The sequence below is a fragment of the Dendropsophus ebraccatus genome, chromosome 1 (genome assembly GCF_027789765.1).
Source record: "Dendropsophus ebraccatus isolate aDenEbr1 chromosome 1, aDenEbr1.pat, whole genome shotgun sequence".
NCBI classification, from domain to species: Eukaryota; Metazoa; Chordata; class Amphibia; order Anura; family Hylidae; genus Dendropsophus; species Dendropsophus ebraccatus.
The window spans coordinates 32,563,588-32,589,991 of record NC_091454.1 but is presented as its reverse complement, the minus strand read 5'-3'; the positions used below and the strand labels follow the sequence as shown (position 1 = coordinate 32,589,991).

The 26,404-nt window shown below is 40.0% G+C and overlaps 3 protein-coding genes and 1 pseudogene across 3 annotated transcripts in view; all 4 read left to right on the top strand.

Moving 5' to 3' along the window:
* The first annotated feature begins 1,707 nt into the window (after positions 1-1,707).
* The window catches only part of LOC138791484 (protocadherin gamma-C5-like), a 196,689-nt gene continuing 171,992 nt past the window's right edge, over positions 1,708-26,404 (top strand). Inside the window, exon 1 of the mRNA XM_069969224.1 lies at positions 1,708-4,188. Within this exon, the coding sequence (XP_069825325.1) occupies positions 1,747-4,188 (2,442 nt within the window). The 5' untranslated portion in view covers positions 1,708-1,746. The remainder of the gene's footprint in view (positions 4,189-26,404) is intronic.
* LOC138771082 (protocadherin gamma-C5-like) lies at positions 9,659-12,139 on the top strand. Its single transcript, XM_069950530.1, has one exon. It carries the CDS (start codon positions 9,659-9,661, stop codon positions 12,137-12,139), a length of 2,481 nt encoding a protein of 826 aa, XP_069806631.1.
* On the top strand, positions 15,976-18,594 carry LOC138771074 (protocadherin gamma-C5 pseudogene; annotated as a pseudogene).
* Positions 22,737-25,334, top strand: LOC138771067 (protocadherin gamma-C5-like). The gene has a single exon (XM_069950508.1). The coding sequence runs from the start codon at positions 22,866-22,868 to the stop codon at positions 25,332-25,334; it is 2,469 nt and encodes an 822-aa protein (XP_069806609.1). The 5' UTR covers positions 22,737-22,865.

The following is a 26,404-nucleotide window of genomic DNA, read 5'->3' as shown; positions in this document are numbered from 1 at the left end:
TAGTCACCGGACCATGGGTGCCTAGTGGTAAATATGGCCCTGCAGATATATCCACTCATACCTTTCCTTCAGATTAGTTAAAGAGCACTAAAAAATAATAATGACATGAAATAAGTTATTGATCACAGCAGGTCTCACGGCTGAGACCCGCTATCATCAGGAGATATAGTCGGTGAGAAAGTGAGGTCCACTTCCCGGCCTTCCACTGATTCTGAAAATGTATTCTCACAGACTTAGCAGTACATCTTAGCATATGTTAAGGTTAGAGATAAATAAAGAAGGGACTGTAAGGTATATTTCACTAAACTTCTTTTCACAATGCATTTAGTACTGTTAGAGGTTCCACCAGGGCAAGAACAATAAATATGTTTATTAGATTTCTCTTAGGACATAGGGACATAGGTGTCCTGTGGCTACTATATGTTAAAATAGACCATTAATATTTACTATCATAATAGTCTTGGCTTGTTACCTAAGAAAATTGTGAAAAACCAATCGATAATGGTAGCCTAAATGTATAATTTGTCAGTGTCATAGTTTTAATTTAGCTAGTTTAGAATAAATACATATAAATGGGGGAACACAGCGGGGGGGGGGGGGGGGGGGGGGGGGCTAAGAAGTCTCAGTATTGTCCATGACTCCTACTCAGCTATTTATTTGTCTTAAAGAAAACATAATATACATAAATGCTAACACTTTGTACTGTGAATTAGGGTCAGACCTGAGCATGAAATACTAAGGACAGCAATGTAACAAGTATCCATTGGGTCTCATAGCAAAACCTCTTAAAACCTCTCATATTTAAAAAATGTTCCAAATAAAATATATTATGATTCCTGAAAAGTTTTATTCTAAGATATCAGACTGTTTTATCTATTTGTTTACTTTTTTTTTTACATGGATCAAGCAAAGAACTGTCTGAAGATGGTGATAGTGATTACTATGTGTAATATTTAGGCCCTATGTAACTTTGAAACATATGTAGCTATTTGCTATATTTTTGAATTCTAATATAAAGAATTAAAACATGCTTTTGACAGCTAATATGTTCTTTAGAACAACCAATATTATAATATGTTTCAAATGATTAAGTCTTACTAATGTACACTATAGATAGATAAAATTCAGGTCAATACTACATATTTAATAAAACCAACCAATTCAAGAATGTGCGTGGAGGAGGTGGGAAAGTATTAAGGTAGGCACCCTCATCTCTCTCTTTCTCTCTCTCTTTCTCTCTATCATTGTGAAAGGTAGACACTAAAAATTCATCTTAAAAATTTGGTTAAGAAATCATTGCGGGTAACTATAGCATAATGTTTTTCCACTTTATTTACAGCTTTCTTTGTCTACATACTGTTATATGTGTTATATATATATATATATATATATATATATATAAAATGTCAATTTGTCTACTTAATTGTACTGCTATCTTTTGCTTATTTGTTGCATTCTCAGTATTGGCCAGTAGAGGGTAGACTTGTCCAATCCATTATTTCAGTAATACTGTAGAATGTGCTCATATCAGCTGTGCGCTCTCCTCCCCCTGGCTCAGTGATTCACCCTCCCATCGTTTCTCTCACACAAAGAAGAGCTGCTGCTCCGATGAGAGCCCCGTGGATGTGGATTTTCTTCACATGGATTATATTTTTGAGAATATGGACAGATAAATACATCACCCTCATGCATCTTGGATTACACTGGATCTACATGACATCAAATACCAAGAGAATCCTATAAGATATGGACATCAGAGGCTTTTGTCAGTGCTGGAAATGGCAAGTAGTCTGCTGCTTTCTCCTTTGTAGCTGGGGCTGGGTCTCTGGGCAGCTGCGTTATTCTATTGTTGAGGAGTCTGAGCCGGGGAGATTGGTAGGAAATGTAGCTCAGGATCTGGGGATAAAACGTGCCGAGCTCTCTCAGCGCAGGATACATCTGAGGTCTGAACAATACCAGAAATATTTCAGTATAAATCAGGGAAATGGAGGGTTGGCTGTGAGGGAGAGGATTGATAGGGAGAGTCTGTGTGGATCTAGTCCCCGCTGCTTACTGCAGATAGAGGTTGTGGCTGAGAATCCTGCAGAGCTTTTCACTCTAGAAATAGAGATTCTGGATATTAATGATAATTCTCCCACATTCTCTTCTATTCATCGCATTATTAAAATATCTGAATTATTAGCCAATCCTGGTACTCGATTTGCATTAGACATTGCAAAGGATTTAGATGTCGGTGTGAATGGTGTCAGTCAGTATACATTGAATACAAATCCTTATTTCTCTTTGTCTGTGAAGACTCGAAAAGATGGAACGCTCATCCCTCAGCTGATACTAGAAAAGGTTTTAGATAGAGAAGAAAAAGCAGAACATAACCTGATTCTCACAGCTATAGATGGAGGAGAACCAGCCAGATCAGGGACCTGCAGAATAACAATAGTTGTATTAGATATTAATGATAATCCTCCAGTCTTCAATCAGTCGGTATATAAGATCAGTATAAGGGAGAATCTGCCATTGAAGACTGTGATATTAACACTGAATGCATCAGATCAGGATGACGGAGCAAATGGGGAAATTCAGTTTTCTTTTGATGATCACACATTTGAATCTGCTAGAGAAATGTTTTCTCTAAATGAACATACTGGAGAAATATACATTAATGGATGTATTAATTTTGAAGAACAAAGCTTTTATGAGTTATCGATTAAGGCAGAAGACAAAGGATTTCCAATATTAGAGGGAAACTGTATAGTTCATGTTGAAGTAGAAGATGTAAATGATAATCCACCAGAAATTACATTTTCCACATTGACTAATAATATTCCAGAAAATGCAGAAACAGGAACAGTTGTCGGCTATATAAATGTTAAAGATGAGGATTCTGGAAAGAATGGAGAAATACAACTAAATATATCACCAAATGTGCCTTTTAAAACAAGATCCAATCAGAATCGTTATTCTCTGGTTGTAGATGGAAATCTGGATAGAGAGGAAACCCCCCAATACACTATAGAGCTGACAGCCTCAGATTTAGGGTCTCCTCCTCTATACAGTAAGACAAGCGTCACCCTCAGGGTGTCAGATATTAATGATAATGCTCCAGTGTTCACACAGGCTACTTATAATGCTTTCATTATGGAGAACAGTGACCCAGGGACTCTTCTATGTACAGTATCTGCTACTGACCTAGATGAGGGGGTTAATTCTGATCTGGTCTACTCCATAGTGGAGAGTCAGATTGACGGCTCCTCTGTATCCTCCTATGCTTACATCCATTCTAATGATGGGAATATATACGCTCAGCGTTCCTTTGACTATGAGCAGATCCAGGTGTTACAGATCACCATAAAGGTAGAAGACTCAGGGTCTCCGCAGTTATCTTCCACTGTTCCCGTCTTTATCTTCATTCTGGATAGAAATGACAATCCCCCCACTCTGCTGTATCCAGAGCACTCTGAGGACCTCATTGTCCAAGAGAGGATCCCAAAGTCTACAAGTGCCGGATATCTGGTGACCAAACTGTCGGCCGTGGATCTGGACTCTGGTCACAATGCCTGGCTGCTCTTTACTCTCATTGACCCCATCAATTATTCATCATTTCAAGTGTCTAAACACACAGGAGAGGTGAGGACTGTGCGAGGATTACAGGAAAGCGAGAACATGGATCAACAACTTGTCATCTCTATCAGTGATCAGGGGAATCCTCCATTATCCACCACAGTGACTGTACTGGTCAGTATAGCAGATGAGGTTGTAGTGGAAAGACCCAAATCTGGGGACTTCCTGACCAATTCCAAACCCCCATCAGATATGACTCTGTATTTAATCATTTCCCTGGTGGCCATCAGCTTAGTGTCACTTGTCACCTTCATGATATTATTGGTGAGATGTCTGAGGAAGGACAGCTATGATTACACCAGTAGTTGTTGTATTCTTGGTGGATCCCAATCCAAACCCTACACAGACCAGTATCAGCCAGCTCTGTACCTGAACACTGACGGGACCTTAAAATACATGGAGGTGAGGATGGTTCCTCCAGGATCCCAGGGGCAGAGTTACCAAACTCATTTACCCCCAGCCCCGGAGCCACAAGATTTCAGTATTGTGCAGCCTTTACATTTCCCTCAGTTAAAGGATTTATGTCAAGAAGTCTCATCTGAGGGGGAATCACTAAATGACCCAAACAATGTAAGTCCTAATATTATAGTATATTAATTAACTGTGTCAAAACTAAAAAACAAACAAAAAAAATATTTCTAGGTACTGCTATTGCATGAAACTAACTTAAAGGGGTACTCCGGGCTAGGGGTATTTTCCATGTATGGCCAGGGAGGGGGTGGATATAGACACCATTGGTCACTTACCTCCCCAGTTCCAGTGCCGAGTCCCTGATCGCGCCACCCCATTCTCCCGTCCCGCTGCTGCTTCCTGGTCTGAGCTGTCACCTAAGACATGACGTCTCAAGACAGCTCAGCCATTCAGCAGCCGAGGCGGGACCACGCTAGGACGGCTGAATGGCTGAGCGGCCTTGAGACTACCCCCTCCCCGGCCACACACGGAAAATATTCCTAGCCCGGAGTACCCCTTTAATATTTCCATTTTTTAGAAATGGTTTCTGTCTAGATTTTCCAAACCTTTTGAATTCAGATCTTGTTTTTGCTCTCATGTCCTGCTGCTTGAATATGCCGAGTTACCTCACTGTGATATTGAATAACAGCTATACTTATTATTTATGGGTCTAGTTATACCATAGCATCCACTCCTCATAATATCCCAACATGCTCGCAGAAAAATGTTAATGTTTTGTGTTCTCTTAAAAATTAAAAGCTCAGCTTTAAGTGTTTAAGTGTAGCAAAGATAGTTTTTCATTTAAACAGTTTTGATCATTTCCCAATGTGTGTACACTTAGTGACAGAAAGTCATGACCTTGTGCTGCTATGAAAATATGATATATATATATATATATATATATATATATAAGCATCACACTGCTGATTGACAGTTGACTGCCTATACACAGCATGGAAAGATAACTACCAATCAGCAGCTGGTGGGCAGAGCTTTCTGCTTCTCATGAATACTGGGCTCATGCACATAATGGGGAGGACCACTTATTGTCCATAGGACAGCATGAACCTGCTGACAGAGTCTGTTTACGCTGAGTTTACATATATAGACCATGTTCACACAATGTAAGTTAAGTATTAATCACGGCCGTTGTTGCCGATTGTGCTGCAGCTAGAGGTAATCCCGTCCGTAGTGTATACACATAGTATACACTACGGCTGGGATCGCTAGCGGCCACGCAAAAAACTACCATGTCATTGAATTGCGGCACAAAAGACATGTCATTACCGGCCACATGCTCCATTGTGACCAGCGGTTAATTCGTATGTGGGTGCACACGGGCCGATATGTAAACATGGCCATAAGTTGCAACCATTTCACTTTCTTTTATCAGAAATTGACCACAACTGATGTCACAAATAAAAAGCATCAGTTGCCATTAGTTGTCATGAGTTCATTCCAGATTTTTCCTCTATTCTATATTAATTTGAATAATCTTTGAATAATCTAAAGCACTGAAAAAAGAGACACTAATATAGCGGGAGAGCACACAGGGGCAACATACAGGGGACAGCAGCACAGAGGGCAACTAATTTAGGGGAACATTGGGGGCCATCTAATATAGCATCAGCTACTATAGGAGGAAGGAGGAGTGGGCATTATTGGGGAGAACTCACATGGGAACACTCTATTGTGGGCAGTAGGACTCGGGGATAACTTCTATTAGAAGGCTGTACCTCCTGCCAGTGGCCACTCTGCTGCAGGCCCGGGCCACAAGGTTTATTGGTGGGTGTTAATGACATGTATACATTGTTGGGGACATATTCTCTATGTGGAGCGCCAGAGGCAAAAGCCAGGGGATGCATAATGCATGCGTCTTCACACGGCTCCATAGTCTTTAATGGATGCGGTGACGGATCATCAGGCAGCTCTTACCAAAGAACATTGCAAGGTACCTGTCAGACGATCCAATGTCAATATTACCATGTCAGATAGATGACCTAGGACGTAGAGTTACGTCATGGAAGTCTGTCACTAGACGACCCTGGACGTAACTGTATGTCCTGGGTGGTTCTCCCGCTATGAAGCGCGCTCCGGAGCGGAGCGCGCTTCATAGCAGGTGGGGACCGGGATCTCACTGGTAATGACACGCTGCAGCGATCGCGCTGCCGCGTGTCATTAACCCCTTAAACTCCGTGATCGCAGCGCGACCGCAGCGTTTAAGTGTAAGTGACAGGGGGAGTCCCCTGTCACTTACCGATCGGGACCCCCGCAGTGTGACTGCGGGGGTCCCGATCATTGAAACGGACTGCCGGAGGTCTCTCACCTGCCTCCGTGCGGTCCGATCGGCGATCTGCTACTCTAAGCCTGCACAGGCAGGCTCAATGAGCAGATCGCCGATAACACTGATCAATGCTATGCCTATGGCATAGCAATGATCAGTGTAAAAATCAAACTAGTGTATGTAAAAGTCCCCCAAAGGGACTTCAAATGTGTAAAAAAAAAAGTTCAAAACACTATTACACTACCCCAAAACCCCTCCCCCAATAAAAATTGAAATAACCCCCCCTATCCCATTATATAAATAAAACATATAAAAATAAATAAATAGATAAACATATAATATACCGTAGCGTGCATAATTGTCTGATCTATTAAAATATAACAAGCGTCATTGTGATCGGTGAACGGCGTACACGAAAAGAGGGGAAAAAGTGCGCAGATTACCGATTTTATGTTACATTATATATTTTAAAAAATCAACAAAAAGTGATCAAAACGTCCGAGATCATGGCGGAAAAAATGACACCCCATACAGCCCTGTAGGTGTAAAAATAAAACTGTGTCACAATAGGCCCATTTTATTAATATTTAATTGCCAAAAAAGGATTTCATAAAAAAATATATATATAACATTAGAGAATCTGTGTAACCTGCATATGGTTGTGTTCGGGCTGACCTATAGAATAATAGTATCACGTTGCTTTTACCATATAGTGCATTACGTAGACACAGGAACCCCCCAAACGTTACCATATTGCATTCTTTTTTACAATTTCACCTATTTATATCTTCATAAATAATATATTTGGAATTCCAGCATACATGTTATGGTAAAATGAATGACGCCATTACAAAGTACAACTATTCCTGTAACAAACAAGCACTTACATGGCTTGTAGATAGAAAACTGAAAGTGCTAGAGCTCTTAGAAGGGGAGGAGGGAAAAACGAAAACACTTAGATCAAAATTTGCGTGGTCCACTGGGTCATTTTGGGCCTGGTCCTCAAAGGGTTAAACTTTCCGATTGAAATAAATGGAATCAGTTTAAAGATGCGTTTTCCTCCAGCGCTTTTGTACTACGCTGCATCAAGCAGGGAAACAATGCCGGATCAATGTAAATTCAGCCTTAAATGCAGTTTATGAGGAATATGGCTTAACACTGCCCAACATGTGTTATAAGATAACAAGCTTAGAAAAAAGAATACAACTTTTTGATGCTCTGTTGGCATTTAGGTGTACATACTGTTTACATTTTTGTTAGATTGTTACATTGCTAATGTTTTTGGATTTAAAGGCAAAATGAACTACAGTATTTACAGCATAGGGGACAAATAAGAGATAGCGCGGGGTCCGACCTCTGAACCCTCCATTGATCTCCGTATCAGGTCCCGGCTTCTTTATTTTGAATACAGGCACAGGTATGGCACATATGTGGCTCTATTCATTCCCTGGAAAGAGCTGAGTAAGCCAGAACCATATATATGGTTTTGTTTTTTGCAATGTTTGCACTATAAAATGGTCTTCTACTAACTTACTTTCATTTTTTATTACATTTTTCCTTTATCCCAATAAAGGATTACTATTTTAAAGCAGTTGTAATACTGTATATTCACTTACCTCTATACATAAGTAAATTTTATTTTGTGTCAATTTGACATACAGTAAGTTGCCACTTGGCCTACATTGAGGGGGAATTCACATGTTCTGTGCACGATCAGTAATTATGCATGATGTGCTACAGAACAGAATCAATCTGCAACTTGACAATATCGTTGTTGTTTTTACTTATTTTTCAAAAAATTATCTTTGTATGCAGCAGATAATAGATTCTTGTTCGGAATTATTTGAATGTCATCATGAGCCTCAGAATTTTCTCTGCAGCTGCGTTCTGCACAGTAATTTGGAAAAACATATTTGTGTTTGTTTTAAAAAATAAATGAAGCCATTGCCATAATTAGTACTTCGACTTACAATAACATCCATATTGTTATATTACTGTAGAGAAGGAAAACATGTCTTGCACACACTGACTGCTTAAAGTAAACTAAAATGTCATACATGGATTATTTTAAACATGGGGGAAATTTTCAAGCTGTCTTGTAAGATTTTCTTTCTTCACCATAACAACTAATCACAGCTAAGCTTTTATTTTATTGGACCTTCTTAATATATATAAGCTGAGCTGTGATTGTTTATTGGGGCCAACTAGGGCAATCTTACTCATAAGAAAGCTTGATAAAACTCCCTCATAGTCCCCAATGCCTACTTCAGGAAAAGCTTGTTGGTCACAATCCTGGGAATGGTTTTTAGTATAGAAATAAATATTAATGGAAATAGAAAGAGTCCCTGATAATGGGCAAAATATTAATGGATTATAAATACCATTTAAAACAACACTTTATCATCATTATAACTGTCTGATTTCATATACTTTCCAACAGGTATTTTGTTCTTGAGAACAAGTGATTTCATACTACTTTCCTATGATTGGGTTTTGCGGTATGCAAGTATGATGATATAGGCCATGTTCACACTACGTAAGTTCAGCAGATATCACGGCTGGTGTTACAATGGCCATGATTTCTGCTGTACTTTCGTAGTGCTGAAAGCTGAGGGAATTTTCGGCATTTTCGTCCGCAAACAACTGTCTGGTTAATTTTTTATGCCGCCGCGTACGATCCGGGCGTAAGTTCGTACGTAGTGTTAACTGTGCGGCCGTACTTCGTATACTTTTCATTATACGCAAACTACGTAAGTCTCCGGCCGATTATTCACGGAACGCGCTACGGCCGGAAACTTACGTAGTGTGAACATAGCCTTAATGTGTAAGTGAAATCATATTGTACGTTTTATTAAGAAAACTATGTGTGTGTGTCCGAATATACTACTGTTTTCCTCTACATTTACATCTTTATTTCTAATTAACAACATCAATTATATGACAATTATAAATATTGTCATTTATATTTATATTCTTTTCCAATATATCTATTTCTCTCTTCGGCATTTGTTGCATTCTCAGTATTGGCCAGTAGAGGGTAGACTTGTCCAGTCCATTATTTCAGTAATACTGTAGAATGTGCTCATGTCAGCTGTGCGCTCTCCTCCCCCTGGCTCAGTGATTCACCCTCCCATCGTTTCTCTCACACAAAGAAGAGCTGCTGCTCCGATGAGAGCCCTGTGGATGTGGATTTGCTACAGCTGGGTTATATTTTTGGGAATATGGACAGATAAATACAGGACCCTAATGCATTTTGGATTACACTGGATTTACATGACATCAAATACCAAGAGAATCCTATAAGATATGGACATCAGAGGCTTTTGTCCGTGCTGGAAATGGCAAGTAGTCTGCTGCTTTCTCCTTTGTAGCTGGGGCTGGGTCTCTGGGCAGCTGCGTTATTCTATTGTTGAGGAGTCTGAGCCGGGGACATTGGTAGGAAATGTAGCTCAGGATCTGGGGATAAAACGTGCCGAGCTCTCTCAGCGCAGGATACATCTGAGGTCTGAACAATACCAGAAATATTTCAGTATAAATCAGGGGAATGGAGGGTTGGCTGTGAGGGAGAGGATTGATAGGGAGAGTCTGTGTGGATCTAGTCCCCGCTGTTTACTGCAGATAGAGGTTGTGGCTGAGAATCCTGTGGAGCTTTTCACTCTAGAAATAGAGATTCTGGATATTAATGATAATTCTCCATCATTCTCATCTAATAATCATATATTAGAAATAACTGAATTAGTAACAAGTCCTGGTGCTCGATTTGCTTTAGAGATTGCAGAGGATTTAGATGTCGGTGTGAATGGTGTAAGTCAGTATACACTGAATACAAACCCTTATTTCTCTTTGTCTGTAAAGACGCATAAAGATGGAACGCTCATCCCTCAGCTGATACTCGAAAAGGTTTTAGATAGAGAAGAAAAAGCAGAACATAACCTGATTCTCACAGCTATAGATGGAGGAGAACCAGCCAGATCAGGGACCTGCAGAATAACAATAGTTGTATTAGATATTAATGATAACCCTCCAGTCTTCAATCAGTCGGTATATAAGATCAGTATTAGGGAGAATCTGCCATTGAAGACTGTGATATTAACACTGAATGCATCAGATCAGGATGACGGAGCAAATGGGGAGATACAGTTTTCCTTTGATGGCCATACATATAAATCTGCCAAAAGATTATTTGGTTTAAATGAACAAAATGGGGAAATTTATATTAATGGATTGGTGGATTTTGAAGAATCAAATTTTTTTGAATTATCTATTAAAGCCACAGACAAAGGATTTCCAAAATTAGAGGGGAACTGTATAGTCCATGTGGAAGTAGAGGATGTCAATGATAATTCCCCAGAAATTGCATTTTCCACAGTGAATAATAATATCCCAGAAAATGCAGCATTAGGAACAGTTGTTGGATTTATTAATGTAAGAGATGAGGATTCTGGGAAAAATGGTGAAATAAAACTGGACTTATCACCAAATGTGCCTTTTAAAGTAAGATCCAATCAGAACCGTTATGCATTGGTCACAGATGGGAATCTGGATAGAGAGGAAACCCCCCAATACACTATAGAGCTGACAGCCTCGGATTTAGGGTCTCCTCCTCTATACAGTAAGACAAGCGTCACCCTCAGGGTGTCAGATATTAATGATAATGCTCCAGTGTTCACACAGGCTACTTATAATGCTTTCATTATGGAGAACAGTGACCCGGGGACTCTTCTATGTACAGTATCTGCTACTGACCTAGATGAGGGGGTTAATTCTGATCTGGTCTACTCCATAGTGGAGAGTCAGATTGACGGTTCCTCTGTATCCTCCTTTGTTTACATCAATTCTAATGATGGGAATATATACGCTCAGCGTTCCTTTGACTATGAGCAGATCCAGGTATTACAGATCACCATAAAGGTAGAAGACTCAGGGTCTCCGCAGTTATCTTCCACTGTTCCCGTCTTTATCTTCATTCTCGATAGAAATGACAATCCCCCCACTCTGCTGTATCCAGAGCACTCTGAGGACCTCATTGTCCAAGAGAGGATCCCAAAGTCTACAAGTGCCGGATATCTGGTGACCAAACTGTCGGCAGTGGATCTGGACTCTGGTCACAATGCCTGGCTGCTCTTTACTCTCATTGACCCCATCAATTATTCATCATTTCAAGTGTCTAAACACACAGGAGAGGTGAGGACTGTGCGAGGATTACAGGAAAGCGAGAACATGGAGCAACAACTTGTCATCTCTATCAGTGATCAGGGGAATCCTCCATTATCCACCACAGTGACTGTACTGGTCAGTATAGCAGATGAGGTTGTAGTGGAAAGACCCAAATCTGGGGACTTCCTGACCAATTCCAAACCCCCATCAGATATGACTCTGTATTTAATCATTTCCCTGGTGGCCATCAGCTTAGTGTCACTTGTCACCTTCATGATATTATTGGTGAGATGTCTGAGGAAGGACAGCTATGATTACACCAGTAGTTGTTGTATTCTTGGTGGATCCCAATCCAAACCCTACACAGACCAGTATCAGCCAGCTCTGTACCTGAACACTGACGGGACCTTAAAATACATGGAGGTGAGGATGGTTCCTCCAGGATCCCAGGGGCAGAGTTACCAAACTCATTTACCCCCAGCCCCGGAGCCACAAGATTTCAGTATTGTGCAGCCTTTACATTTCCCTCAGTTAAAGGATTTATGTCAAGACGCCTCATCTGAGGGGGAATCACTGACTGATCCCAACAATGTAAGTTTTGATATTTTAATATGCAAATTTAATTTATAAATTTACTTATTTGCTTCTACTTTAAGTTAGAGGTAGTTTTTTATTAAAAGGGCAATTCCTATCTTGGACATTTGTGACATATTCTCACGCTATGCTTTAAGTGAATAACAGATGCATGTTCTTCTTCTTCTGTGAACCACTCATACAAGTGTAGCTAAGGCTAATATGAGCATCAGCTGGGGAAAGCATTGTGCTGATATGGATCCTTTTTTTGAAGGCGCACAATGTGAATAAACCTATGTGGCTGTATGTGACTGGTAAAGCATATGGTTTACTTCATGTATCACCAATCACATTAGTTTGCTTATACATTTCTTATTTAGACCTATATTACAATAATATAAATTTTAGCCTAAACTTTACCCAAATTAATAACTTATATTAAGGCATAGTTTTATAGTGGGTTGTTATAGTCAAGTAAGTTGTATACTTACTGTATATGTCTTTTTCAAATATCATATGATAGGTTTTATAATTGTGTAAGTTGTGTTATAATAATTGAGTTTTAAACTTTTTGTTAATTAAATATTTTGATAGAATATCACCCCTCACATGGCAGTGTTTGCTTACTGTGTCCGTGTATTTTAGTTTTATTGTGTTCAAGGTTCAGTAGAAATAAAACTTATGGATGCAATTGTGGCAATGGAGCATCAATTAAAAAAAGTGCTCTACTACTTTGAGGTTGATTTATCAGCAGATTATAGTACATATATCTCGAGATATATATATATATATATATATATATATATATATATATATATATATATACACTTTATAGCAGCAGAGCTTAATGTATCAGTGCTTGGACTAACACACTATAAGGGGTGGTTGAACACTTTTGCTATTGCTTCCATATTCTGAACATTTTACTCCATATTAGGGTTTATAGTCATTAGACTAACATTAAGTGATCAATCAAACCAAGAGAGAAATGATCTTTCTGAAAACATCCTGGGAATGCTCTTTTATAGAAAGATTATTTGTGAACTATTAGATACTGGATAAAAAAGATATACTATCATTTGATAATGATAAGAGTCTGCTATTAAGTTGACTAAATTGATCATTTTAAAACAATTTTATTTAAAATTATCTATTTTCAGCTATTTTAATCTACTGTCTATGAGCAACTTTAGACCCGTGTAAATTTTGGATAACTTCTTTCCTGGCACCCTACTAGCACAGCATGAGAATCTAGAACTGAGAAGCCTTCTAATTTTGTCTATATACTATTAAGTAGGAATGTGGCACTGCTAATAAATTGTGCAGCAGGTGGATAATAAAATAATTACCAACAGCACAGGAATCCAAATAACATCTGTTTTGGCTATTTTATAGAGGTTGCAGTCTCATTCAGGCCCCTAGTGTTTAAAGGGTCCCAGAAACCTCTCTGTCACATAGAACTTTGGCAGTGCTATAACTTGTATATGGGTGCAGGGACGGAACTACTGACTTAGGAGTCCTAGTAGCTGCTACAGGGCGTGCTACATAAGGGGCACATTCTGTAATAGGCCGAGCCACCTGAGTTGACTTACTTTGCAGCACTCAGCCACTAAGTGTGCCTCCCCGGTGCTGCAAATAGCTTCCGGCACTTTGTAAGTTCTCGTAGCTAAATGTAGGGGTGTGATGCAGGGCTGGGAGCCAATGGCTCTCAACCCTGCCAATTACTCTTGTGTCCCGAGACAATATTCTGCATTTGGCAACAAGAGGCTGCTCCCTCCCCCAGTGCACCAGTGTATGAGTACAGTTACTTGTACGCTCAGAGCAGGGAAAGGAAAGAGACACGGGATGCCGCAGCTAGGTGAATATTGTTTTTGTTTTTCACACAGGGATGACTGCATTGGGGAGGGAGGTGGGGGAGTTTGCTTCCTAACAGAGGGATGCCTACATTGTGCGAGAGGGGTTAATTTACAGGGGGATGGCCTGCATGGGGAGAGGGTTAATGTGCAGTGGGATGCCTACACTCAAGGGATACACACATAAGCGGGGGCTAACTACCAAGGGAGATACTTACATTTTGGGTTTGGGGGGCTAACTAGCAGAGGATATGCCACATGGAGAAAAGGGGGGAGGCCAACCAGGGAGATTAGTACATAGGAGAGGGGTCAACTACAAGGGGAGATACCTATATGAAGAGAGGAGACTACAAGGAAGATGCATACGGAAGGGGGCTAACTACTACAGAAGATAACTACATGGGGGGACCTTAGGGTAATTACCTACAGTGGAGTGCCTAAATGGGATACACTACGTATTAAAGGGCTTACTATTCAAGGAATTATTTACAAGGGGATGCCTACCTACCAGGTACGCTACCTATGAGGTAAATAACAACAAGGTATATACTACCTACTGGGGGGTACCTGCACAGAGAGGTCTAACTACTATACAGTTGCAAAGAGAGGGGCCTGACTGATATATAGGGGCACAAAGGGGCCTAATGGGGGGCAAAGAAGGGTCTGAAAGAAGTCCTCATGATGGTCCAGGCCAGAAAGTGAGCAACTCCATTTGGAGAGGAAGCCCCCTGTGACTCACTCAAAGGAGACACCAATGTGAGTCATTGGCTGTAACTGCACTGTAGTCACTTATGGTATGCAGATCCTGTGTACAGCTGGTGTCTTCGGCTATATGGTCACTGTATGAGGTGATATTAGTCTGATAACAGTGGATATTATTCTGTAGCGGAGCGGCAATATTTGCCTCTTCTAAACTGGTACTGTTTGTGTTATTTGTCTTAGTATACTCGATTTTGTCAATAACCCAGTATAATGGTAATGTTAGTGGTCATGGTGTGGTGGTAACAGTTGCCCTTATTATTGATAATATTGGTCTCAGTATTCAGTATTTGGTCAGTATGTCGGTGATATTTGTGGTAATCATTTTGGTAATCATTTTTTTCTCCTTATATACTGGTGGTATAATACTTCCCCTAATACTATATGTGTGTATATAAAAACATTATTCATAGCCGTGTCATTTGCCATGGGCCTGCCATTTCTAGTTATGCCCCTGGGTGCTGGGGTGGTAATAAATAGGAGGTATGGTATTAGGGCCCAAGCATTTAAGACTATGTATATTTGTGCCATTGTAATTTTCAGTCACAATGACATAGTGCGAATAAAATTTTATTGGGAATTATGAGCATACGATTTAAACAATGGCATGGATCAGTTATAAAAGCATTCTACCAAATAAATATAAAACCATAAAACTTTGACAGGGGCACCACTCTACTAGGACATAAAAACATTATGGAAATTATAGTCTCGGCCATGTACATGTTTATCCTTTCCCTGCTCTTTTAATATAATACATTAAATTCCCACTATTGCCTTCCATCACGATCCATCAGCACTAACTAAACCTCATCACTGAGTACTGCATACCCTTCTTACCTGCATGATCACAAAGGTGTGTATTTATAATGTATACAACTCTGACATCATCTTTCATACAATGTTTCACTGAACTTTTTACATAACTATATATTTGGTACTTGAATAACTTGTATTTCTCATTATCCGACTATTAGTACATGAAGGAATAAAAATCACAATACTCTACATTTCAAATATATAAAACAGTTGAAGCATTGTAATGAAAAAAAAAAAGAAAAAGAAACAGCTTTCTCCCCTATTTTAGGATAAAGTCAAATACATTTTACACACAATGTAAGGTTTTAATGATTTGCTTCATTCTCACTATTGGCCAGTAGAGGGTAGACTTGTCCAGTCCTTCATCTCAGTAATACTGTAGAATGTGCTCATGTCAGCTGTGCGCTCTCCTCCCCCTGGCTCAGTGATTCACCCTCCCATCGTTTCTCTCACACAAAGAAGAGCTGCTGCTCCGATGAGAGCCCTGTGGATGTTATTTCTCCTTGGATTTACTGATTTTTTCTGGGGTAGAACTGTGCATACATCACCCTCATGCATCTTGGATTACACTGGATCTACATGAAATCAAATACCAAGAGAATCCTATAAGATATGGACATCAGAGGCTTTTGTCAGTGCTGGAAATGGCAAGTAGTCTGCTGCTTTCTCCTTTGTAGCTGGGGCTGGGTCTCTGGGCAGCTGCGTTATTCTATTGTTGAGGAGTCTGAGCCGGGGACATTGGTAGGAAATGTAGCTCAGGATCTGGGGATAAAACGTACCGAGCTCTCTCAGCGCAGGATACATCTGAGATCTGAACAATACCAGAAATATTTCAGTATAAATCAGGGAAATGGAGGGTTGGCTGTGAGGGAGAGGATTGATAGGGAGAGTCTGTGTGGATCTAGTCCCCGCTGTTTACTGCAGATAGAGGTTGTGGCTGAGAATCCTGCAGAGCTTTTCACTCTAGAAATAGAGATTCTGGATATTAATGATAATTCTCCCACATTTTCAACGCTTAATCATTTATTACAAATTACAGAAATATTTGCAGGTCCTGGTGCTCGATTTGCTTTAGAGATTGCTGAGGATTTAGATGCCGGTGTGAATGGTGTCAGTCAGTATACACTGAATACAAATCCTTATTTCTCTTTGTCTGTAAAGACGCATAAAGATGGAACGCTCATCCCTCAGCTGATACTAGAAAAGGTTTTAGATAGAGAAGAAAAAGCAGAACATAACCTGATTCTCACAGCTATAGATGGAGGAGAACCAGCCAGATCAGGGACCTGCAGGATAACAATAGTTGTATTAGATATTAATGATAATCCTCCAGTCTTCAATCAGTCACTATATAAGATCAGTATTAGGGAGAATCTGCCATTGAAGACTGTGATATTAACACTGAATGCATCAGATCAGGATGACGGAGCAAATGGGGAGATACAGTTTTCCTTTGATGGCCACACATTCAAATCTGCCAAAAGATTATTTGGTTTAAATGAACAAAATGGGGAAATTTATATCAATGGATTGGTGGATTTTGAAGAATCAAATTTTTATGAATTATCAATTAAAGCTTCAGACAAAGGATTTCCGAAATTAGAGGGGAACTGTATAGTTCATGTAGAGGTAGAGGATGTCAATGATAATTCCCCAGAAATCACTTTTTCCACAGTAACTAATAATATCCCCGAAAATTCACAGATAGGAACAGTTGTCGGATTTATAAATGTGAAAGATGAGGATTCTGGAAAGAATGGAGAAATAAAACTGGACTTATCACCAAATGTGCCTTTTAAAGTAAGATCCAATCAGAACCGTTATGCATTGGTCACAGATGGGAATCTGGATAGAGAGGAAACCCCCCAATACACTATAGAGCTGACAGCCTCGGATTTAGGGTCTCCTCCTCTATACAGTAAGACAAGTGTCACCCTCAGGGTGTCAGATATTAATGATAATGCTCCAGTGTTCACACAGGCTACTTATAATGCTTTCATTATGGAGAACAGTGACCCGGGGACTCTTCTATGTACAGTATCTGCTACTGACCTAGATGAGGGGGTTAATTCTGATCTGGTCTACTCCATAGTGGAGAGTCAGATTGACGGCTCCTCTGTATCCTCCTTTGTTTACATCCATTCTAATGATGGGAATATATACGCTCAGCGTTCCTTTGACTATGAGCAGATCCAGGTATTACAGATCACCATAAAGGTAGAAGACTCAGGGTCTCCGCAGTTATCTTCCACTGTTCCCGTCTTTATCTTCATTCTGGATAGAAATGACAATCCCCCCACTCTGCTGTATCCAGAGCACTCTGAGGACCTCATTGTTCAAGAGAGGATCCCAAAGTCTACAAGTGCCGGATATCTGGTTACCAAACTGTCGGCAGTGGATCTGGACTCTGGTCACAATGCCTGGCTGCTCTTTACTCTCATTGACCCCATCAATTATTCATCATTTCAAGTGTCTAAACACACAGGAGAGGTGAGGACTGTGCGAGGATTACAGGAAAGCGAGAACATGGAGCACCAACTTGTCATCTCTATCAGTGATCAGGGGAATCCTCCATTATCCACCACAGTGACTATACTGGTCAGTATAGCAGATGAGGTTGTAGTGGAAAGACCCAAATCTGGGGACTTCCTGACCAATTCCAAACCCCCATCAGATATGACTCTGTATTTAATCATTTCCCTGGTGGCCATCAGCTTAGTGTCACTTGTCACCTTCATGATATTATTGGTGAGATGTCTGAGGAAGGACAGCTATGATTATACCAGTAGTTGTTGTATTCTTGGTGGATCCCAATCCAAACCCTACACAGACCAGTATCAGCCAGCTCTGTACCTGAACACCGACGGGACCTTAAAATACATGGAGGTGAGGATGGTTCCTCCAGGATCCCAGGGGCAGAGTTACCAAACTCATTTACCCCCAGCCCCGGAGCCACAAGATTTCAGTATTGTGCAGCCTTTACATTTTCCTCAGTTAAAGGATTTATGTCAAGACGCCTCATCTGAGGGGGAATCACTGACTGATCGTAACAATGTAAGTCCCATAATTTTAATGTCATAACATTAAATATATTAGGTGCAAAATCTAAATGTTGGCCAATATATTATTATGTCATTATAGATTACGTACTAATAACAAACTAAAATAATGGACATCTTTTAGCAGCCTGGCCTCCCCTCCCCTGCAATGACGGCTGTTGGTACATTATTCTAGTTTGGGGTTACTAATTGGACTTTGGGTGTGGCTTAATTGAAAAGTCCATTAAATTTAATAGTCAAAACTGAGAAAGAACGGTGAAAAAAGAAAAACTGTGTGAACAACTAATAAAAAACGTCCGCTATTTGCAAAAGAAGTCCAAAAATATTGATCATGTTAATTATTTTGACATCCGCGGTAAAAACGTCTGTTATTCAATGCATTGTGTGAATTGGACGTCCGTCTTCCCATTGACTTCAATGCATTGCAATTGCAGTCAGTTAAATCGGCAAAAACGGACGTTGTTTAAATATCAAAATCGGCCACCTTTTTTTTTATTTTTGATGTTGTGTGAACATAGCCAATATTGTTATTTTAACAAATTTAATCATCCTTGGGAGTTGCTAAACTTTTGGTGATCAGAGGCTGTATTTGTACTTGTTGCTTAGGAGTACCACAGTAAGAAAAAAAAAAAGTACTAAATATAGTAGATTATTTTAGATGGACATATTTTGTACCCTAGTAGCTTTAATGTTGACCTTTAGACTCTTTTCCATTACCCGGATTTTGCGGCTGTCTTTTCACAATGACGGCTGCAAATGATCATGATCATCATTCACTACTGTCAATGACGATCGTCATTTTAACTTACTTTAAAATAGCCTAATGATGCAAAGTGCTTTGTGATTACATTTTATTATGTACAATGTTTTAGGGGATAAATTTGAGTTCCTTGGCCCCGATGCCAAATCTGACACAAGGCCCTTGCTTTCCTTCTGCCATTTATGAGATTGCTGTCTTCTGATATGACAGAGGGGTCTTTGAGCCTACCATGATGAAACTAGTTATTTTCCTGTGTAGGTACAGTACAATATGCTTTGTAACATAGAAAAGTATTACTTTTTTTTTTTTTTTAAGTTTTCTGCTAAACAGTAACTATACTCCTCCTGTGCTGCTATAAAAAATATTTAACCAAGAGCCACTAATGAGCAGCATCAGGGCCGGCTCAAACGACAGAGCCTCAGCAGGCCCCTCATCCATCCACTATGCACTATGCTGTTGAGACACCACTAACATAAACAAACACACATTACTGACACACCTATTTACTGGTTGACAATCATTACTGGCTGACACACAGTACCGACACACACACACACACACTTTCTGAGTGGCACACATTACTGACTGACACACACTGACTGGCACACATTACTGACTGACACACACTGACTGACACACACATACACACAGCACTTACAGTTCAGTCTTCTCCATCTTCCTCTCTGCCGGGCCATACTGTAGTATGGAGGACCTGTCAGTCATGTGATCAGGTCCTTTATGTCTCTCTCTCTTTGCTGGCAGGTCCTTCTCCATCTCATGTGTCTTCTGATGTTCAGCACTCACCCTACACTACAGTGAGCAGGCTGAACATGAGAACACCGGGCCCCTGGAAGGACTGGGGCCCTGGGTAAGCCCTGTGCTGACGCCGACCCTGAGCAGCATCATAAATAAAATATTAATGGAGGAGGATGTAGACATGTTTAAATCCCTGCTTTTTTATATGTGTGTCAGGCATATATAGTAGTGTACTATCAGGGCCATAATGAAGTGCAAATAGCTTGGTGTGTCTGAAATTTATACCTATTACAATTAAGTTTTAACACAATAGAAATAAAGGAGGGGGGATCGGTTATTGTCCCAATTTACATTTGGCTTTTGGCTGCAGAAGATCTACTTGTACCTACCAAATAAACCTTGCGCTCTAATAGGTTTCGGAGAGGCAGCCCACCTCCATTTCTAAGGGGTGGAATACCATTTCTAGGAGTTGAGATTGTCCAGGATGTTTAGTGTTCACCCCACAGTGAACACTCGATGCAGGCCCTTACTTAAGCTACCTACTACCTGTCAGCAATAGACCTTTTACTTTGTCAAGATGTTGAAAAAATATTTGGTTAAGTGTATTTTTCCTGGCAATTATGAATGACTGTTCTTGTAGTAACTGAATACCATCTTAGGGTACGTTCACACCTAACGACCTCCGACTACATACTCGCAGCGGTCTGACAGACCGCTGCGAGTATGTAATGCAGCCGCCCCTTAACCCCTTCATCGGCTCCCGCCCGGCTCCCATTCTTGTGTACATTACCTCTCTCCTGCATGGGTCCCAGCGTCCTGCTCTCCCACCCAGCCAATCAGTGTATTGCCCAACCGCAGCCACTGATTGGAGAGATAATGCTTACAGAGAGCGGGAGCCGGGCGGGAGCGAATGAAGGGGTTAAGGGGGCGGCTACAAGACCGCTGCAAGTATGTAGTCAAAGGGACCTGCCAGGACCTCGGCTCGTAGCGGACCTTTCTGCTAAACTCAAAGCGAGATTTCCTCTGCGAGTTGTTAGGTGTTAAAGTACACTTAACAGGAAACTTCTGAATAGTTAGTTAGAAGTTAGAAGCTAGTAATATCTCAATTGTAGCTCTGTAAGATTCCATCAAAGAACAGACTTGGCAACTGACATCAGCTCTGTAACAGTCTCGACTTAGCCAGTTTAGTAGCAGCTCTGTAATAACCTCTGAACAGCAGGTGACAGGTTATAGAGGTTGTTCCATAGTTTGTTAGCAGCCATACCACAATCTTTAAAGAGCCGGGTTGGAAGCAACTGATAGCAGCTTTGCAGCAGTGTGTAGCAAGGGGTCCCTTCACGGTGGCAAAAGTTGGGCGCTGAATTCAGTCCCACAGTGCTAGTTCTGCCACCAATCTTGTGCCAAACAAGTAAAATCCAGCCAAATTTAAAGCTTATTGACTGACATGGAGTTCTTGCTGTAGATCCATTTTACGTGGCCCGAGCAGGCCCCAATAATAAATACTGATCTTATAGATTGGGTTTATTTAATAAGCCTTCACATATCTCAATTACATTGCAAGGCGGGCACACAGAAACAATCTCTGTATAATTTTTGCAGCCACCTAAAGGGGTACTACAGAGAACATATAAATATATATTTTTTAAGAATTTTTTTTTATCTCAACTGGTATAAGAAAGTGATACAAGTTTGTAAATTACTTTTATTTAAAAAATCTCACTTTTATTTAAAAAATCTGTACTTACCAGCTGCTGAAATCCATCACTTCCACAGGATATACAGCAGATTTTTTTTTTAAATAGAATTCATTTACAAATTTGTATAACTTTAATTTTCTCTGGAATACCCCTTTAATTCCTCCATTGTCAGACACTCATCTCTTAGGGGTTCATAGCCTTACCTGTTCACAGGATGCAGGATCTTGGATCTTTATAAACGTGGGTATTTCCTGAAGACTTAAAGAGACAAAACATTTGATAGGGGGCTCACACTAACCAATCCTAAGTGCACTGTGGCACAACCTCCTGGCTGTTTCCAGTCCTACCCCACCCTCTACAAATATATATTCAAGCATAAATACTAGTCCAACATTTCACACTTCCACCTTTCATTACACAATTATCATTAGCAAGTCATCATCTGGGATTGACTGTTCTCTTTACTTGTTTGGCCGCATAGTAGCTTTTATAGGGTATTTCTTTACAGTTTATACCATTAAAAATATATATTTCTACATAAATAATATACATTTTACTGGGTTCATATGTTACTATACTACACAATATTAATGAAATTTATATTAATAGTAGGTAAAGATGTCAGTAGTTTTAAAATTGTACTGAGAGTATCTGTAAAAGAACGATTCCTTTTATGAATATTAAGATTTTTTTTTTACTTTACATACAGTTGGTAACAAAAATAATATAGTTATACAGTTATATAAAAGGTTTTTTTTCTACTTTGCTGCTCTCCTTTTTTTGCTGCATTCTCACTGTTGGCCAGTAGAGGGTAGACTTGTCCAATTCTTTATTTCAGTAATACTGTAGAATGTGCTCATGTCAGCTGTGCGCTCTCCTCCCCCTGGCTCAGTGATTCACCCTCCCATCGTTTCTCTCACACAAAGAAGAGCTGCTGCTCCGATGAGAGCCCTGTGGATGTTATTTCTCCTTGGATTTACTGATTTTTTTCTGGGGTAGAACTGTGAATACATCACCCTCATGCATCTTGGATTACACTGGATCTACATGACATCAAATACCAAGAGAATCCTATAAGATATGGACATCAGAGGCTTTTGTCAGTGCTGGAAATGGCAAGTAGTCTGCTGCTTTCTCCTTTGTAGCTGGGGCTGGGTCTCTGGGCAGCTGCGTTATTCTATTGTTGAGGAGTCTGAGACGGGGACATTGGTAGGAAATGTAGCTCAGGATCTGGGGATAAAACGTGCCGAGCTCTCTCAGCGCAGGATACATCTGAGATCTGAACAATACCAGAAATATTTCAGTATAAATCAGGGAAATGGAGGGTTGGCTGTGAGGGAGAGGATTGATAGGGAGAGTCTGTGTGGATCTAGTCCCCGCTGTTTACTGCAGATAGAGGTTGTGGCTGAGAATCCTGTGGAGATTTTCACTCTAGAAATAGAGATTCTGGATATTAATGATAATTCTCCTACATTCTCATCTAATGATCATATAATAGAGATCACAGAATTATTAGAAAATCCTGGTACTGAGTTTGCTTTAGAGATTGCAAAAGATTTAGATGTTGGTGTGAATGGTGTCAGTCAGTATACACTGAATACAAATCCTTATTTCTCTTTGTCTGTGAAGAATCGTAAGGATGGAACGCTCATCCCTCAGCTGATACTAGAAAAGGTTTTAGATAGAGAAGAAAAAGCAGAACATAACCTGATTCTCACAGCTATAGATGGAGGAGAACCAGCCAGATCAGGGACCTGCAGAATAACAATAGTTGTATTAGATATTAATGATAATCCTCCAGTCTTCAATCAGTCACTATATAAGATCAGTATAAGGGAGAATCTGCCATTGAAGACTGTGATATTAACACTGAATGCATCAGATCAGGATGACAGAGCAAATGGGGAGATACAGTTTTCCTTTGATGGTCACACATCTGAATCTGCTAAGGAAATATTTTCTCTAAATGAACAAAATGGGGAGATTTACATTAATGGATTGGTGGATTATGAAAATCTAAATTTTTATGAATTATCAATAAAAGCAACAGACAAAGGATTTCCCAAGCTAAAGGGGAAATGTGTAGTTCATGTGGATATAGAAGATGTCAATGACAATCGCCCTGAAATTACATTTACCTTAGTAGCTAAAGATATTTCAGAAAATGCATTGTCTGGTGAAGTTATTGGCTTTATTAATGTGAGAGATGAGGATTCTGGAAAAAATGGAGAGATAAAACTGGACTTATCATCAAATGTGCCTTTTAAAATCAAACAGCTCAAAAATCGTTATTCTTTGGTTGTAGATGGGAACCTGGATAGAGAGGAAACCCCCCAATACACTATAGAGCTGACAGCCTCGGATTTAGGGTCTCCTCCTCTATACAGTAAGACAAGCGTCACCCTCAGGGTGTCAGATATTAATGATAATGCTCCAGTGTTCACACAGGCTACTTATAATGCTTTCATTATGGAGAACAGTGACCCAGGGACTCTTCTATGTACAGTATCTGCTACTGACCCAGATGAAGGGGTTAATTCTGATCTGGTCTACTCCATAGTGGAGAGTCAGATTGATGGCTCCTCTGTATCCTCCTATGTTTACATCCATTCTAATGATGGGAATATATACGCTCAGCGTTCCTTTGACTATGAGCAGATCCAGGTGTTACAGATCACCATAAAGGTAGAAGACTCAGGGTCTCCGCAGTTATCTTCCACTGTTCCCGTCTTTATCTTCATTCTGGATAGAAATGACAATCCCCCCACTCTGCTGTATCCAGAGCACTCTGAGGACCTCATTGTCCAAGAGAGGATCCCAAAGTCTACAAGTGCCGGATATCTGGTGACCAAACTGTCGGCCGTGGATCTGGACTCTGGTCACAATGCCTGGCTGCTCTTTACTCTCATTGACCCCATCAATTATTCATCATTTCAAGTGTCTAAACACACAGGAGAGGTGAGGACTGTGCGAGGATTACAGGAAAGCGAGAACATGGAGCAACAACTTGTCATCTCTATCAGTGATCAGGGGAATCCTCCATTATCCACCACAGTGACTGTACTGGTCAGTATAGCAGATGAGGTTATAGTGGAAAGACCCAAATCTGGGGACTTCCTGCCCAATTCCAAACCCCCATCAGATATGACTCTGTATTTAATCATTTCCCTGGTGGCCATCAGCTTAGTGTCACTTGTCACCTTCATGATATTATTGGTGAGATGTCTGAGGAAGGACAGCTATGATTACACCAGTAGTTGTTGTATTCTTGGTGGATCCCAATCCAAACCCTACACAGACCAGTATCAGCCAGCTCTGTACCTGAACACTGACGGGACCTTAAAATACATGGAGGTGAGGATGGTTCCTCCAGGATCCCAGGGGCAGAGTTACCAAACTCATTTACCCCCAGCCCCGGAGCCACAAGATTTCAGTATTGTGCAGCCTTTACATTTCCCTCAGTTAAAGGATTTATGTCAAGAAGCCTCATCTGTGGGGGAATCACTGACTGATCCAAACAATGTAAGTCCCATAATTCTAATGTCATAACATTCATTATTTTAGGTGCAAAATCTAAATGTCTCATATATTATTATGTGATTATACATTATGCACTGATTTTAGTAAAACCATTAGATATTGTGATTTTTTCAAATTTATTAATACTTGGGAGTTGCAAAACTTTTAGCGATTAGAGGTTGTATTTGTATTTTTTGCCTAGGAGTACACCAGTAATAAAAAAAAAAAAATACTAAATATAGTGGATTGTTTTAGAAAAACATATTCTGTATCCTAGTAGCTTTAATGTTCACCTTTAGGCTCTTTTCAAATAATGGGATTTTGCTACTGTCTTTTCACAATGACGGCTGCAATTGATCATGAAGATTATTTTTTGCCATAACTCCTCACTGTCCGCGTAGATGGTCATAATTTTTACTTAGTTTGACATAGCCTAATGACATAAAGTGCTTTGTAATAACATTTCATTATGTGCCATGTTTTAGAGGATAACTTTAAGCTTTTGGGTCCCAATGCCAAATCTGACACAAGGCCCTTGCTTTCTTTCTTTCATTTATAAGATTGCTCTTTTCTAAAATGACAGATGGGTCTTTGGGCCTACCTTGATGAAACTAGTTCTCTTTCTGTGTAGCTACAATATCCTTTGTAACCTAGAAAAATTTTTCCTTTTTTAATGCTAAACAGTAACTATACAACTCTTTTGCTGCTTTGAAAAAATATTTAACCAAGAGACACTAATGAGCAGCTGCAGCATCATAAATAAAATAATAATAGAGGAGGAAGTAGACATGTTTAAGTCTGTGCTATTTATTAGCCAGTCTGTTAGGATTTTATACTGTATGTATGTAAGGCATATATTGCAGTGTACTATCAGGGCCATAAGGAAGTGCACATAGCTTGAAATGGCGTGCTGTGTCTGAAATGTATACCTGTTACACTATTAACTGTTATTGTCCCAATTTACATTTGGCTTTTCATTGTGTAATATGTAGACCTTGACAGACATAGCCATAACTATTTGAATAAGTAACCTTGAAGGCAGTAAGTTTCACTCCTTTTGCAGCATAAAGGGCTAAATTCTCTTCCCATTTAGACCTTGA

Excerpts from the sequence above, each read along its gene's own strand:
- LOC138771082 (XM_069950530.1), top strand. The coding sequence starts at position 9,659 with ATGGACATCAGAGGCTTTTGTCCGTGCTGGAAATGGCAAGTAGTCTGC.
- LOC138771067 (XM_069950508.1), top strand. The coding sequence starts at position 22,866 with ATGGACATCAGAGGCTTTTGTCAGTGCTGGAAATGGCAAGTAGTCTGC.